The sequence below is a fragment of the Tetrao urogallus genome (genome assembly GCF_951394365.1).
Source record: "Tetrao urogallus genome assembly, chromosome: 6".
Taxonomy (NCBI): domain Eukaryota; kingdom Metazoa; phylum Chordata; class Aves; order Galliformes; family Phasianidae; genus Tetrao; species Tetrao urogallus.
Genome location: NC_136819.1, coordinates 18366823 through 18384181, shown reverse-complemented (window position 1 = coordinate 18384181; position 17359 = coordinate 18366823). Strand labels below are relative to the sequence as shown.

At 36.9% G+C, this 17359-nt stretch overlaps 1 protein-coding gene across 1 annotated transcript in view; it reads left to right on the top strand.

The window, feature by feature from the left end:
* The window catches only part of SHANK2 (SH3 and multiple ankyrin repeat domains 2), a gene marked incomplete at both ends in the record, with an annotated part of 294167 nt that overhangs the window by 4696 nt on the left and 272112 nt on the right, over window positions 1-17359 (top strand). The window contains 7 exons of the mRNA XM_079537510.1: window positions 3411-3614; window positions 5103-5174; window positions 5752-5860; window positions 6128-6279; window positions 7058-7225; window positions 10519-10635; window positions 14521-14598. Of these exons, the coding sequence (XP_079393636.1) occupies window positions 3411-3614; window positions 5103-5174; window positions 5752-5860; window positions 6128-6279; window positions 7058-7225; window positions 10519-10635; window positions 14521-14598 (900 nt within the window). The remainder of the gene's footprint in view (window positions 1-3410; window positions 3615-5102; window positions 5175-5751; window positions 5861-6127; window positions 6280-7057; window positions 7226-10518; window positions 10636-14520; window positions 14599-17359) is intronic.

The following is a 17359-nucleotide window of genomic DNA, read 5'->3' as shown; positions in this document are numbered from 1 at the left end:
ATTGACAATGCATGTTGATGCACTATTGATAGTAATTTTCTGTATGGATTTTGAACTCATTCCAAGTCAAGTACTGATTAGCTATTTATGTGAAAGAGACGAAGAATCTCATTCTCTTATGAGCATACCTTTGTTGGCTTCACTTGCAGAACTGTTTGTAATGCACGAATTAGTAAGGATGTGTATCTGTGGAGGTTTGATGTGCTTGTGGAATCCTGCAGACCTGACCCCCTCTGCAGAAACCTGCACCAGGTGAACTGCAACCCTAAGTTGTTGTGGGCATCTGCTCTTGGTATTCCAGTGCTGTCTGCTTCCACTGCTAGCAGCCTTTGCGTGTTTCTACAGAAAAGTTGGGAATCTTATTAGTGTAGTAAAGATGCTAATTCCTTTACTCCGAAGAAGATTATTTTCTTTAGAAAGACTCAGATGTCTGTTTTGAGGTGTTTATTTGTTTTACTTTTAGTCTGATTTATGCCTCAGAATGCATTATCTTAAATTCTGTTTAGCTGTGTCTGTCTCTGGCTATAAGGCTGATATTTCTATTTTATGGAAATCCTGTAATTTCCAACGAATATTGATATTTTTGTTTTGCTGAAATCAGGCCCTGCAGCCCTAGTAAGGAGCTGAAAATCTTTGGCAAAGATGATAATACGATTTCAGTAATCTTCAACATTTATAAAAATAAGAGCACTTGTGAATTAGTAGATAGGCTAGGACTGTGAGTAAATGAATCTGTAAGGTTATTAGTTTTGAAGGAGTTTCATATTTATTCTGCTATTGAGGTCTCTATAAGATATCATAATGTGGTAGAAATGTAATGGTGATATATGCATCAGATAACTCATTTTAAAGCAAGCCTTTGAGCTACTGCACAAGAAGAATTCTTCTGTGATGTTTCAGCCCAATGCAGGTGGTTAAACTCTTATTGCCTTTCCTCATGCATTAGATGAATGTGGCGATATTGAATGTGTAGAAAGGGAAGCATATAAGTAGATAAATATTGTGCATTACTGATGTAATGTGCTTAAATCCCGTAGAATTATTTTCTTTTGAAGTATGTTCTGATGAAATATGAAATTATTCATAATTTTGCCAGCTTAACATATCTTTGAGAATTAGAAATATCCACCATCATCTGCTATGCTTGCAGGTAATCAAGAATGGATAGATCACAACAGATTAGATGAAACATTGAATAATCAAGGTGTATTTAAAAAAGAAATAATAATTAAACTGCAATTGCAAATTAAAATCAAAGCAGTGTAATGTCACTGCAAGACAGGTCGTATCTTCCTTCTGCCATCCTTTTAATCCTTCATGTTCCCTTGTAAAAACAACAACAGAATATAACGCTTAAAAGCATGGGAGGTATCTGTAATTACTTGAGGACAATAAAATAAAGGTAGGCAGGAAAGCACACCTCAGAGTGAAAGCTGTCGACAGCTGTGGAGTGGAAGGGGTGACATCAGCAGAGTAGGGGGTTTATTTTTGGGGGTTCACTTGCCACAGAGTCTGCTTGTATGCTCTGGAGTTGTCAGCTGTTAGTCCCTTCTCCATTAATTTATCACTCTCACATCACACACCTCAAAATACCCTGATGTCAGTACTTGAGCCTTGTCTGAAAAACTGCTGGGAAAGACAAACCCAGTGGTAATTTTTAATAATTCATGACCGGCCACAGTGGAGCTGGACAGGACCCAATTCTGCTGTGCCTGTCTTGCTCACTTGGTCATGCCACTGCAAGATGCTGTCACAGCAGCTTCAATGGCTCTGCCAGCCAGTGATGACAAATAGAGGCCATTGCAGTGTCAGTCCTCATGTCTGAGGATTAATTCACAGAAGCACAGCCAACTCCTCTGCGTCGGCTAGTCCACTCTGCTCTGATTAAATGAATGCACAAGGAGGGCTGGTTGACTACAGTGTCTGCTCAGTTAAAAACAGTTGTGAATTCAAAGTCTTCTTGCTCCTGCTTGGTGCTTTACATTGTTGAAGATTTTTGCCATGTACTATCAAAATGGCCAAGAAGACACCGTAAGCATATAAAGTAATTGTAGCTTACGCACTTGCTAATAAAATTTCAGGATTGAAACACTCACATGAATTTGTTAGTTGGTTTGAGTTCATGGGATCAGAGGTGACATTTGGTTGTATGCTGAGTTTGCCAGGATAAATAAGTTTAGTTGAAGAAGACTAACTGCATCCATTCTATGGATGGCCTCAGAACTTCTGAAGGATGCCAGCAGACACTGCTGAGTTGAGCAGTGCAGAAGCAACAGTGAGGTTAAAGCATTTTTGTCAGCTCATACTGGTGAATTTCATTTAAGATCAAATTACTAAATAAATTCAAACACAGCATTGCTTGCTGGTTGATGGGAGGGATTGTCCTGCTGTATTCTGCACTTGGTGTGGCCTCACCTTAAGCACTGCGTGAAATTTTGTGCGTCTTAACATAAGAAGGACATCAAACTGTTAGTGAGCATCTGAAGGAAGGCTACAAAGATTGAGAAGGGTCTGGATGGCATGAGGAGTAGCTGAGATCCCTTGGTCTGCTCAGCCCAGAGCAGAGGAGGTTGATGGGAGGCCTCATAGTGATCTGCAGCTCCTCACAGGAAATGGAGGTGGTCAGCACCAAATTCTGCTCTCTAGTGTCGGCAACAGGACCCCAGGGAACAGTGTGGAGTTGTGTCAGGGGAGGATCATGTAGGGTATTAGGAAAAGGTTGTTCATCAGAGGTGGTGGATATGGTTCCAAGCCTGATGGAGTTTAGGAAGCACTTGGACAACATCCTCAGACATGGGGTTTGGGTGGTCCTCTGTGAAGCCAGAAGCTGGACTCAGTGATCCTTGTGCGCTCCTTTCAACATCCTTCATTATGTTCTATGAAATACTTGAACTCCTTAAACTCCAAAGTTTCATATTGCTCAGTAGCAGAGAAGTTGCAAAGGTTTCTGAGTTTTTCAAGTTGTCTGTTGCCTCACATCAGATAGTTCCTCTCACAAGCTTACCTCAAGATAAACTTATTTTAACTGACTACCATTTTTCTGTGAAACTCTTGCAGATCAGACTGGTCATCAGAACAGCCTAGAATCAAGTGGGTGGTTAAACATGTTGTAACATCCCTTCTTTCACTTGGCCTTTCTAACTGGTTTGCCAAGAAGGCATCTTTTCTTTGAAGAAGGACTTGGTCAGTGAAGTTTATGGAGTGACTTGAAATGTCCTGGGTTTTCATGGTGTTTGTGTGCTAGATATTATAGAAGAATGAGTGTCTGAAATATAATTCTATTGATGCAGATTTTGTCATGGCACACACAGATTTAGTGTATATATACAACACTCGTATATTTTATAGTGTAAGATACTGTTTGAATATTTTGTCATAATTCAGATCTTTTCTCTCATTTTGCTTTGCAGAAATGCATTAGATTTAATCCAGAAGCTTCAGTGTGGGTTGCAAAGCAACGAATTTTGTGCACTTTGAATCAGAGTTTGAAAGATGTCCTGAATTATGGACTGTTCCAGCCAGCAAGCAATGGTAGAGATGGAAAGTTCTTGGATGAGGAACGACTTCTCAGGGAATATCCACAGCCGGTGAATAAAGGAGTTCCTTCCCTAGAGGTATTTTTAGATGAAAAATCTGAAATAATGTTGTATTGCTCTGATACAGATTATACTGTAAACTATGTTTGAGGTTTCTGTGTGCACCTGAATTGCATTTGGGAACAGGAATCAGCAAGTATGAACTCGAACTCTTTCTCTCAGAAGTGCTAGTGTTTGCTTGCTGGTGCAGTTGTCCTACATGTCACCCCCAAAAGTCTGCAAAGAATCAGACCCTTGGGGAGATTTGATCTGGGGACTTTTGTCTCCTGAGGACATAGGAGATGTGTTTTAGGAGAGTAGGCTGTGATTTAAGAAAGAATTGTAAGGTTCTGGATTAAGATTTTGGGTATGTGATTATGTCTACTCAAGTAGGGTAACAGTTGCTTAATAATAGCCATTTGTTTCCTGCCAAAGGAGGGTCTTTCTGTCAGGAAGCTAGGCACAAAACTAGCGTTTAATTAATGTTAGTATTGATTGCATGATGGTACATCATCCAGTAATAACAAACTTTCCCCAATATGACACAAATGAAAGAAAAAAGAATCAGGGTCCAGAGAGAGTTTTGAGTCCTGTATTGTCCAGCAGTTTATTTTCTGAAAGTCGATCTTTGATGTTCATATTATAGCCATAAGCAAAATAAATAACTGCATTGTTTTCTCTGCCATGTTTGTTCCAGAGTTTTGTTTAATAAGCGTTCAGTTGGTAAAATTATTCTCACAGCAGCTAAAGGGTTGCAATGCGCAGGTTAAAAGTGGGCTTTTATAGAATCTGGTATTAAAGCTTCCTACAGTGTAGTCTTGTTGTCCAGCAAATGTGCTGCATTCTTTGAACTGGGTATATTATGATGAGATAATAACAAATTATAACTATGTAAACCCCATGATTCTGGCCACAGATGTTTCCATGCTAGCCGAAGGGTAGCAAACTGCACACAGAGACAAAAGAGACAATCCTGTGAACCTCACCCACAGGACCAGTCCCATTAAACATCAGGAGAACTGTTCCCATGTTCTGCCCGTGTTGATTTTACAGGAGTTGTTTCTAAAAATTTAAATTTTAGAAGTGCTAAGCTGATATTTTCAAATATGTTTTTTTTTGTTTGTTTAACATGACTCTTTAGGCTTTCTTTCTGCCTGAGACCATAAATAAAAGTGCTGAGATGCCCTTAGGAGTAAGCTCCTTTCACTGTAATTCTTGCTCATTTATGTAGATTCTGGAGACTGTTCTCATTTCCTATATAATTCCACTCATCTCGGTACATTTATACAGGATAGACATTTTGCTTACATGAACTGTACAACTATAATAACTCATCTTTTATGCATAGTGCTGATTGTAGGTGAATATTCAAAATAAAATAGTAGATCTTTTTTATGAATATTACTTAAATCTACATACTTTGGATAATCCTTTCTGGTAAAGTCAGAAATGTTTTTGTTGCTAGTTTTTAAGCAAAATATGACATTTTAAATTTTTGTATATTTGTTTATTGTTTCTTCCTCTCAGTTTCGATACAAGAAAAGAGTGTACAAGCAGTTCAATCTTGATGAAAAACAGCTGGCCAAACTTCATACAAAGGTATGCCCAGTTTACTGGGGAAGTTAGTAAATGCCTACTCAGAAAACTAAGGTGTCTGAGAAACTGGAAATAAGAAGTTTATTGCCACCTGAGTGAATTGCAGAACAACAAGCAACATGTGTTTCCCACAAAGATAGGGATGTGAATTGTGATCTGTGATTTTTGCTCATAGAAAAATGCCTGTGTTTGACTCTTACACAGGTGTACAAATAATATCTAATGAACATTTCTACACAAATACAGTGTGTTTTTAGCATGCTGCAAAAATGTGATCTATGTCTTCAGACTCATCTGCTCGTCCGAACAATAATGATTACCTTACCAATCTAATTTGTTACTAAATTAATATTTATTTCATTTTTTGTTAAAACTATCAACAACTGAATCTTATTGTATTTGATTCCTGAACTTTACAAACTGTAGGGTGTATTATCATGGTAAAAATTTGGTTCTTCAAGAGTGTGAATTAGTTCAGTGATGACAATGTACATATAGACAGAATGACAGAATATTTCACTTTAAGTCAAAATTTTCCTTTCCAACTAGATGATGATTCATTTGTCACTCTTTATTTCAGGCTAACTTGAGAAAATTTATGGATCATGTCCATCATCTCTCAGTGGAAAAAATCACAAAAATGTTGGACCGAGGACTGGACCCCAACTATCATGACCTAGAAAGTGGAGGTCAGAACAATAAAAGTAGCAGCATAACATTGGGTTTGCTCAGCCTAAACTGATTAACAGGTTAAATCTCATGCATTCTATCTGTTGCCTTTGCATCTTTAGCCTAAAGGTATCTTTATGGTTTTGATGGCCAAGGGAGGAAAATGATCATTCATGATTTTTGATCAGTACTTTTAACTTAATATTTTATAAGATTTTAAAGCAAATGCTCTTTATTTTATAAATCTGATCATTTCTTTTTCATGTATATACTACTCTCTTCTTCAGAAACACCACTAACTTTGGCAGTTCAACTTGACAATACAGTAGAAGTGATAAAAGCTCTGAAAAATGGAGGAGCACATTTAGACTTCAGAGCCAGAGATGGAATGACAGCTCTGCACAAAGCAGCCAGAGCCAAAAACCAAGTAACCCTCAAGGTAGATGCTTTCAGTAGCAAATTATACATTACTTTATGCAGAAAAATATATAAAGGAGAATGCTTTCATCCTCAATGGATCCATTAAGTTGTGTTTGTTCTGGTGCATTATAGTCTTTCAAATCTTATGATTTGCTTTCAATAAAGGGTCTTTTTACTTTCAATTCTTGATAGGGAAAAAAAGTAGTGAAATGTAAACTTATTACTGATTGATAGATTGGGACAGATCTGCTTGAGGAAATAGTGATAGTGTTATTACTGCTTATCTCTTGGGAAGCAAGTGCCAGTAAAATGGATTATGCATTGTATCTTTACAGTCTTTCCTGTTTTCTTTCATATTTTAACAAGTATTCTTAAATCACCTTGATAAACTAGATTCAATCTTATGTTTATGGCATTTGCTTATTTCCTTTTGACAGATATTCAAATTATTTGGTATATTTGATAATGTATTCTGTAAATGAAGAAGTAAATGTTTTTCAAAGGTGATGAAGCATTTTCAGAATGTGAGTTCTGAAATTTGTATAATATGGAAACTGTACATTGTCATTCATCCTTACCTTGTTATCCCTGTAAATTTCTTTAGGTTCTACTTCTTTTGAAGTCATTCCTTGCTTAACTTACTCTTTGTCACAGCCTATTATTTCAGCTTTTAAATAAATGAGCTATAAGTAGACATAACAAATATCACCTTCTGATTTCTTTTTCAGGGAGAAAAGCCCCTTTTCACTTGTGAGTCCCTTCAAAAAGCAGTTTTTGCTGTTTCTGTTTGTTTTCAGACTCTTTTAGAGCTTGGAGCATCTCCTAACTACAAAGACAGCTGTGGCCTGACACCGCTGTACCACACTGCTGTTGTGGGGGGGGATCCTTACTGCTGTGAACTTCTTCTTCATGAACATGCTACAGTTAGCTGCAAAGATGAAAACGGATGGCAAGAAATTCATCAGGTAGGGAAGATGAGTTTTTGTTTAGAATTCAAATTGTACTGGGAAATGTAATCTTCCTGTACATTCTATGTGCAGAAACATACTGTATACATTCTGTGTCTAAACAAATACCATTTCTATACATTCAGCCCTTGCACATTCAAGTATGGAATTATTGATTATTGCTTTGCATCCTGCTTTTGCAAACGCTTACTGTAGATTTTGTTGCAGAAATTGCGCTGGCTGCTAATGATATTTATCCGAAGGATACTTGGATATGTGAGTGTCTTAGAGATACTCTAGTTAAAAGAAAGAAAGAAAAGGAAAAAAAAAAAAAAATCGATCTTTTGTTAGCAACTAAATGATAATTTCCCTGGTAAAACTTTTTGTCTGTTAAACATACTCTCTTCTTTCTTTTTGAACTTTACAGGGAAGATTTAGATTCAGGATTCTGCTGCTAGAATCATGTAGTATGTTGTATTGTAGGTAGTTAAATCCTCACAAACTCATAATCTGAGTTCAGTTTTAATCCCTTGCATATATGGAAACTGAGATTCTAATTGTTTTTCTTCTGCTGTTTGTACATGGTGTTCTTTGTCTTTTCTTATAACTTGCCTGGTGGATAAAAATGGGAATATGCAGCATGAAAACAAACAAACGAAGAAAAAACCCCACAAAACTTTTTACATTCCTACTTAGGTTATCTAGGCTCAGTTTCTCTTCTATACAAAGTTCATTTAGTACACAGCTATGTTTCTTCTTTTCTTTGAAAGAAATGGAAGATGGTTTTGTTACCAGGTTTGCAGAAAGAATCTGAAAAAAGTTTTTATTTAGTGTGTATGTGTGTTTAAATCTGGATTGTCTGGATCCATCTAGTAAGAAGTAAAAAGAATTAATGCACTGTCATAATTTCTGTGCCCCTGAAGGAAATGGATTGTATAGATTGAAGTATGTCGGTTGCTCCGAAAGTAATGCCTCCTATTTGTTTCCGTGGAAACTACAGCAGTAACAGAGAGAACAAAACCACTATTTGATAGAGCAAATTCCCATCTGCAAAACACTTCTTTTTCAATTCAGTAATCATGAATTCACGCAGATGAGCTGATCATGATACTCTTCGTTTCATGATGTAACTATTGTGCATAACCATCCAGAATGTGGCTTATCTTTCATGACACAGTCACCACTGCTGAAACACACTATTCACCACCTCACTGTGTTCACATACACTGGTCTCCCCATAAGCATTCAGCAAGCATCGATGAACATCAATGGTTGCCATTGTTTCCACATGGAGGAATTCCAACTGCACACGTTTGCTTCTTATACATGTCCATGTTGGATGCCAATTTCTAACACTGCCCCTGTGCTGCCATCTGTTGCACAGCAACAAAATGGAATAGAATATTGGTGGGAAGGTTCAACCTCTACAGTCCCACTATCAGCATCTGCTTCTGATGCTGTCGGCCAACATCATAATGAAATAGAAGGCATTACTTATGGAGCAGCCATTCTCCTAGCATTTGTCAGTGAATTAAGGAAGACAGTGACATGATACAATCACATATATTGCCTGCATGAAGAAGGCAAGGTTATTTTGCATGGCAAAGAAATACTTTTTAGGGAGCGTGTTTTTAATTTTGTTAGAAAATCTGCAGAAAATAAGCCTCCAAGCTGCCCCTGTAGTAATGACAAAAAGGTAAAGTGTTCTGCTGTGCAGTAATAGGAGTAAACTAAATATCCTCTTGATATACTCATCCCTTTCTGTTGATTATAACAGGGAGCCCTCATTAACAGTTTGAACAGCTCACCTAACATGTATCCCCCTGACAAGGGAAATGCGTTTCCCTTGTATTTGTTGTCTTCCAGAGCTCCCAAAAAGCAGAGAAAACATTTCTGTCAGATTGGCAAAGAAAGGAAGAAGGTCAAATCCTGCTCTAGCAAGGAAGCAAGGCGAGAGAAGGGCCTGGCTTTAGTCCAGCTTGTTGTATTAAGAATAGAAAGTTGAACACCTGCACATTCATATCCAGATGTTGACTGACTTTAAGAAGCTGGAGAGAGCTGATAGCTAAATATGGCTCATTATGCATTTGGTCTAATATCCAGTCAGAAACACAGCTTTGATTCGGTTCTGTTTCTCCCTTTTGCACAGTTTCAGTTGCTTGCTTTCTGTTGCTTAACCTTAAACCTTTCTGTTCTAACATCAGCTGACACGATTTTGGCAAATAATGTGTAAATAAATAAACTAATAAAATGCTGGGGAATTTTCTTTCTATATGATGAAATTTGAAAATTGAAGATGGTGTGGTAGTAAATGTATTAGCCTGGGATTTGGGAAATCCAGTTCACTCCCAGATGTGTCACATTTAATCTTATGTTCAGCAGTACACTTAATTCTTCTGATTCAAATTGCAAGATGTGCAGGTGATATAATCCCCAGTGAAGTCAGTGTAATTAGGTACCTACAGCAGTGTTGTATATAAGCATCTCTCAGTTTAGATTCTGTGTTATTGTATAGGAAAAATACTAATTTGAGACTGTTAAGGTAAAAATATTACGAACATTAAGATGCTCAGTTGGTGCACTATAGAGAAGAAGGGAGGCAAGAACTTGAGACTAATGAATGAAATGAATGTGATTTTTCTCAAACTTCTTTGCTGATCAGGGAAGTTTAAAATTTTAGTGGAGTCTTTTTCTTTATCAGTTTATTTCCAACTATTTAAGGTCTAATGGTTTATCTCTGTGACTGAAAGTAACATTTGACAGTGTTAGAAGTTAAGTGGCAAAACACTTGAAAGGAATGCTCTTTAGGATCTTGTGTACACGGTGCATCTGCTGACATCACAGAATCTGTTTTTTCGAACTACTTTGACCGCGTTCTCGCAAACCTGAAGAGCGGAATTTGAAAATCTGATCGCCTTTAGTGCCATCTAGTGGACAATTTACCAAAGATTTGTGGGACAAAAATCTATTTTCCGTTAACTGTCAGACATGATGAACATAATAAGAATATTGGTTCCGTTTATGTATCCTATCTAAGAATATATTATAAAAATATCAACATTTGTATTTTACTGATAAGTTACTGATAAGGATATGCTTAAACTTTTGCACAGATTTGGTGTACCTGAAATGCACATAACTCAGTTTTCAGACGTATATAGATCTGAGTCTTGTCATGCAGTCCAGGGGTGGTTTTGAAAGTTAGGTCCCAAGTAAAGTAGTATCTTCTCTGATAAAAGACACTGGCCTGGTCTGCTTAACTGATGCAACTAGATTGTATAATAATGGAGACAATACGCGTCTCTTAATAGGCTTGCCGATATGGACATGTCCAACATCTGGAGCACCTTCTCTTCTATGGTGCTGACATGTGTGCGCAGAATGCATCGGGAAACACAGCGCTGCACATCTGTGCTCTTTACAACCAGGTGAGCAGGCACCCACCTTCCTTGCTTTTGAACAGTGGTCCTAGAAACTAGAAAATACGTAATAAAGCACATTCTATTCTATTATCATTTTATTCACTAATTACATATGAAGGCTGCTCATCTATGGTAGCAAGATTATACCTATTCACTGGAAATGCTGTCAACATCATGTATTACTGAACTGTGTTTTTTAGTATCATATCTGAGTATGGACCTATTGCTGTTTTGTTGGAATTTAAATTAGAATTAAATAAGAAATATGTAGAAAATACTGTGCAGATATATCTCTAGATTGTACAGAAGATATCTCATTCCTTGCTGTTTACAGCTTGTATAGTCATTTGCAAATAAAAGAACCATTTTGATTTGATAACATTCAACATGCTTTATATGTATAGTGAAGAGGGAATGAGTTTTACAACTGTGTTAAAATCCTGCATGTAGAATGTTGCATTAAATTAAAAAAAACACAAGTCATGAGATGTGACTCTAACTAACAAAAAGCTGTTAAAGCATCTGTTTCTTAATTAATTACCATCTTGCCTTTTCTGAAGTCTTATCAAAGCAGATCCCTCAAGTATCTCTAAAATAACCTCGACAGTTTTAAAAATAGGTTTTGGAGAATAATTTGACAATTTTCAAGTCTGCTGGCTTGATGTGTGCGTCATAATTGAAATAAATTCATAGACTCCTGTTGTACAAATCTTCCTCAGTAATGCTGATTATTGTTTGAAGTACGCAGCATAACAGTGGGTAACGTGCCGCTATGGGATTGCTTGTTGCTCAGTCTGCAAGCTTTAACAGGCCATTAAGTACCTAGAGCAACTAGGTTAAGGTTAGCATGTTTTCTTCACTTCTATAGTCACTCAAAGGTTCTGCAAGTTAACACTTTTCAAGATTTCTATCCAGAAAAGTAAAATTCACATTCTCAGCAAAAATTTTACTTGTAAGCTTCACATCAGGAACTTAATACACAACTAACTGTAAGCTCTTCTGCTGAGTATTTTAAAAATATATTTTCAAACTTCATTTATTTTACTTTTCCCAAGTAAGAATTTTGAAGTTTGGGTCATAGTGCACATATAAACTTAAAAACGTGAACTCGTCTTTCTCTCATATTTTTTAAAATTTTATATTATTTTAACAACTTATTGCAGTATTTCAATAGCCGTAGCTGTTTACAAGACCACACACTTTTAGCAAAGGTTAAACAGTATGAAAATTGGAATTTTTTGTGTACAGATGTATTGTTTTGACCCTGGTGGAAAAAATCATTCTGTGGAACACGTAGCCCTTACTGAAATTTCATCTACAAATCATGGGTATTTTTGAAGCCAGTTAAATTTGGCTCTGAGATTGGAGTTTTACTGCAGTGTAATGATTTCCTTTCCTTAATTAGGAATATGTAGATTTTTTTTCTCTAGGTGCTGTGAACCGTAACCTGTATTAATGTTTTCAGTGTCCTTTTTGTTCAAAAGTTGTTGTTAACTAATGTGGAAGGAAGGAACTGTGACCTTTTTTTGGCTGAAGAGGACAGGAACAGCAAAATTCTTCTTTCCTTTTGATTCCTGTAGATGGAGTCATTACCCATTGAATTTTTCTCTTCCATCTTTCCCCAGGGAATTTTCTCAGGATTTCAGCAATTCTATTTTCCTAAGTTCGAGCTAAATGCTCATCTGAATACATTCTTGCTTTTTAAAGTTGTTTTTTTGTTTTGTTTTGTTTTGTTTAATATTCACTAATACAGAGCACAGAAAAAATAGTGAAAAAAAATTTATCTAGGTATTTTCATGTTTAGAGTTACAGATAATACACCTTAAGTACAGATATCAGTGCAAGCAAATGAGACAATTAATTATACAGTAGAAACACTTGTGATGAGAAAACAAAACTGTTGTGAAATATGACCAGGTATGTATAATATCCTAAGATCATAGAATCATGGAATGGTTTGGGTTGGAAGCGACCTTTAAGATTGTCTAGTTCTAGCTCCCTGCTCTAGACCAGGTTGCCTGGCCTTGAATGCTTCCAGGGAAGGGACATCCTCAGTCTTGCTGGGCAACCTGTGTCAGTGTCTCACCACCCTCAAAGTAAAGAATTTCTTTGTAATATCTAGTCTTAATCTACCTTCTCTAAAACCACTGTCCCCCTGTTGCTATGTCCTTCAAAAAAGCCCCTCCCCAGCTTTCCTGTAGGTCCCCTTCAGGTACTGGAAGGCCACTGTAAGGTTCCCCCGGAGCTTCTCTTTTCCAGGCTGAAGAGTCCCAGCTCTCTCAGCCTGTCCTCACAGGGGAGGTGCTCCAGCCTTCTGATCATCTTTGTGGCCCTCTCTGGACCTGCTCCAATAACTCCATGTCCTTCTTGTGTTGGGAACTGAACACAGTACTCCAGGTAGGGTCTCATGAGAGCAGAGTAGAGGGGCAGAATCACCTCCCTCGACCTGCTGGTCACACTTCTCTTGATGCAACCTAGGATACGATTGGCCTTCTGGGCTGCAAGCACACACTGCCAACTCATGTTGAAACTTTCATCAGCCAACACCCCCAAATACTTCTTGTTGGGGCAGCTTTGAAGCCATTCTCTGCCTAACCTGTATATGTGCTTTTGCTTGCCCTGACCCAGGTGCAAGCCTGATGAAGATGAACAGTAAAGATGATATACAGGAAATAGTCAGAAATTGTAGTATTTGAAAAGCAGGCTAGAACCACAGAAGGTTTCTGGCAGATTACAATTGGTCATATTTTACAACAGTGTAGACTAGTGACTTCAGGGTACTATGTATTAATGTAAAAAGAAAAATGTTTTCAAAGGATTTCATTTGCAGATTTCAGCAGTTTAGAAGGATTTAATTCATGCATTTCTCTTTTCTTTACAAGAAAGATCACATTTGGTTTGCTCTATTAACTATTAATAATTTCATAGAGAAGAGAGAGAAAGTAAGCCTCAAGACTCATACATTAAATGTTTAGCACTTGTAGCAGAAATGCTAAGTCACAATTTGAACCAGTGAATGAATTTCTGGTGATAAGGCAGGGCCAACACAGGGGAGCTCAGGTGTATGCAATGTGCCTGAGTGACTGGAAGGGGTGGAGCCAGGATCCTCCCCTTCCCAGACCTCATTTAAGTGTTGGCAACACTTCTCACGGTAAGCAGCTTCTTCTCCCCCCCCCCCCCCATGCCTTTGACTCTTAAATTTGAGCAAATCCTCATTTGCTGTGGCCTTGTTCCTTGGTTCTCTTGCTGTGCTTTCCATTGTGTTACAGCACTGAAATGAGTGAAAAGCAAACCAAAATAACAAAAATGCTTCCCCTCCCTCCCCCCTCTCACCTCCCTCCCCCAAAAAAGCAGCAAAACATCTGAAACAAGAAAAATAGGAGGAAACAAGCACAAACCCAACCATCAAACAGAATAAGCAAATGGAATTGGTAAAACTGCTTTGTTTAATTTTTAACAGTAGGGGAGTATGCCCTTTATCACAAGTACCTTACTGTTCCTTTAACAGTACTCTTATCCCTACAGAATAGGCAAAAACTGCACGGGAGCCAATTTTATTGTTAACAAATATGTTTTCTGTAAGATCTAACCTCTTAAGTATGAAATTTTCAAGGTACAGTTTAAAAAAAAAAATTAGTAAGATGTTTACAACTTACATTCTTTTTTTTTTTTTTTTTAATATAAATTTGCAAGTTATTTCTACTCTACACAATTCAAAGAATGTAAAGCCCTGTCAAAAATACTAAAAATGCTACTTTAGTAACTTCATTTCTTAAACTTGTATGCATATTTGACGTTGCTTATATAAGAAAATACATACCAAATGTATCTCGTAGAATCGACCTCTCTTCAGGATTGCTATTAAGTAGTTTACTTTTCTACCATTTTCAGGAGAGCTGTGCCAGGGTGCTGCTATTCCGTGGAGCAAACAAGGAGATTAAGAATTACAACAGCCAGTCTCCATTTCAGGTAAAAAACAAACACACACACAGAGAAAAAAAAAAAATGAAAATGAATGCCCTTTCTTTCTGCTGCACATCAATGTCTATATTTTCTGTAGACGTTATTCACACAACCATACCAACCCACCCCAACAACAAAGAAAAACCCCCCAACTTTTACTTTTTTGTAATGTGGTTTGTGGATTCTTCATTCTATGGATGTGGTGCCAAAGAACTGGGATATGTTTCAAGGACAGGGTTGAGTTGAGTGCCCTATCAATTAAAATAGTTGAATTGTCATCTCTGTCTCTGCAAGGAAAGTCTTTCTCTGGATCAGTCAAAATTTGCTAGATGTTTTTTCATTATTTGCTTATATTAAAGTACTTTCAGAAAGCTTAATTAAAAAACTAAATGGAAGAAAATTGTCCGAAAGAGTTGCCAGGTATGTCTGACAACCTTAAGCCCTTATTTCTGAAGCAGCCTTAATTAGTCTGGTTTTCAGTAAAACATTCATAACACAAACTGGCATGTGAGAAATAGAGATGAAAGCTGCAATGTTTTAAGAAAAAGTAACAGAGAAAAATCTATTCTGCAGAAAAGGGTGCTTCTGGAAGACTGATGGTATAGTTGCACTAAGTGGAACTGTCTTCTTTTGAAACATGAGGGGACCATTTCTCAAAATCAAGTATTCTTTAAACAGTAAGAAATCCTGACTTACCCTTGCACACTCCGTCTCCCACTGCATTCTGGTCCTTAATTAGATAATCTTGGCTTAGAATAATAATAATAATAATAATAATAATAATAATAATAATAATTAAAAAACCCCCACACACATGCACACAAGTGCGAGAAAAAAGCCACCCATGAAATAAAACACTTTTTCTCTCATTCTTTGACAAATGAAATTGATGGAATATTTGCTATGTCCATGTAGGTCTCTAACTTAGTTTCCCAATGTTATTAATGCCTGTAAATATTAGAATCTTAAAAAATAGCTTGGGCACATAATCCCGCATTTGTTTAATTAGTTCTGTAATTTGAAGGTTTTCTGGACATAATTTATATCTCTCAAGCTTCAGAGTTCTGCTTGCAAATTCCAGCCAGATCATTGTTTTCTCTGGGGACTGTTTTACCCAGACTGGAGAAACAACATATGAATTTAGGGACCATTTTCAGGCTGCTAATAGTTTGACTTCTAAATATACACTACACACGAATTCATGAAGTTGTGGATAATATTTATCACTGCACCTTATATTAGAGAGTGATTTAATTGGATGATTAAAAATGGAAAAGAGGGATCTCTAATGTTTCAGTGGGTGAATTCCAGTGTCATTTGTTACTTTGAGAGACTAGATTATTTTATTTCTGTATCTGAGATTCACTTTTCCTTTTGTTTTAGGTGATTATGTAGGGAGGTTGGTTGGAAAGCAAAGCAATTTCTGCTTGTCTTCCTCTTTCTACTTAATGCTGCAAATTTGTTACTTTTCCTCTGAAGTTATGAAAACATTGAAAAAGACAGAATATTCAATCTTTGTAAATGCTAGTACTGATGATTATAGGGCATCAAGGAGTGAAGGATGACTAGCTAAAACCAAATAAAATTGGAATAGCAAGTGAGCACAGAGACAGGAGAAATAACCTTGAGAGAAGAGACTAATTGTGGAGGTGCACATGCCCTTAGGGAATAAAATGCTTCTATTTCTTATCATTTAGTATATGCTAACACTTCTGATATTTGGGCTTCTGTCACACCCTCTCCTAGTATAAACAGAAGGACTGAAAATTAGGTTGGATTTGTTCTATCATTGTCTTTTTTTGAGCATGTGGATGTGGAAATTGTTTCCATCTTTTTACTTCATTCTGTCTTGTAGGTGTAAGGAATGTAAGAAATGATTTAGTTTTTCCAAATGTAGTGAGTAGAGAAACCCTGGTGGCAGCATTGTAATAAAGCAGCATTAGAATTAATTCTTTGCCATCTGTCTGATGCTGACCCAGTCAATCAGACACCACAAGTGGAGCTGTTATAAAATTATGCAGAATCCCCTTGAGTTAATAGGATTTTGCATACTAAAATTGTTTACTCATGTAATCAGTAGCAAGGAATGTTGAAGAATCTCATATGTACATAATGAGAACACTTGTAGCTGCACCTTCTATTCCTTTGAGTAACCTCCATTATGTTGTTTTCTGAGAAAAATCTAAAAGGATTCCTTTAAACTGCTGCTTACAAAATTGACTGCATGAAAATGGATCCTTCCTGTAAATACAAAGTATCCATATATCAATACATGTGTATTTTGCATTCAAGGCCTGCCAAAAATGTATTTATTTTGGTGAAAATTAGGAGCACACTTTGACTTTTGTATCTCGCATTTGTGGCAGATGAATGTCCTATAATTTTACCGCACATTTAAAAAATATAAATAAAAAATGGAGCAAGGAAATGTTCACGTATTTCCAAACCATGGTGATGCTGAAAATAAGCATGGGTTCACAAGATCATAAGAAAAAAAGCCAATCCAAGTTAAACTGTGTACCATTAGATTCAGGTATCCCATACTGAGTTCCTTGTAGAGTTCTCTGCCTGAGATCTGGCTGTCTTTTTTAGCATTTCAATGTCTAAAAGAATTAGTATTGGAATGACATTGCCAGGTATCAAAGCCTGGAAAACCTTGTGTATGTTTCCTAATTGAATGCATAAGTGTTAATTAGCTACTTTCAAAGAAGTGTTCTTCATCCTGACTGATTGCTCAGATCTATTTAGTAATCAGTACTGAATACAG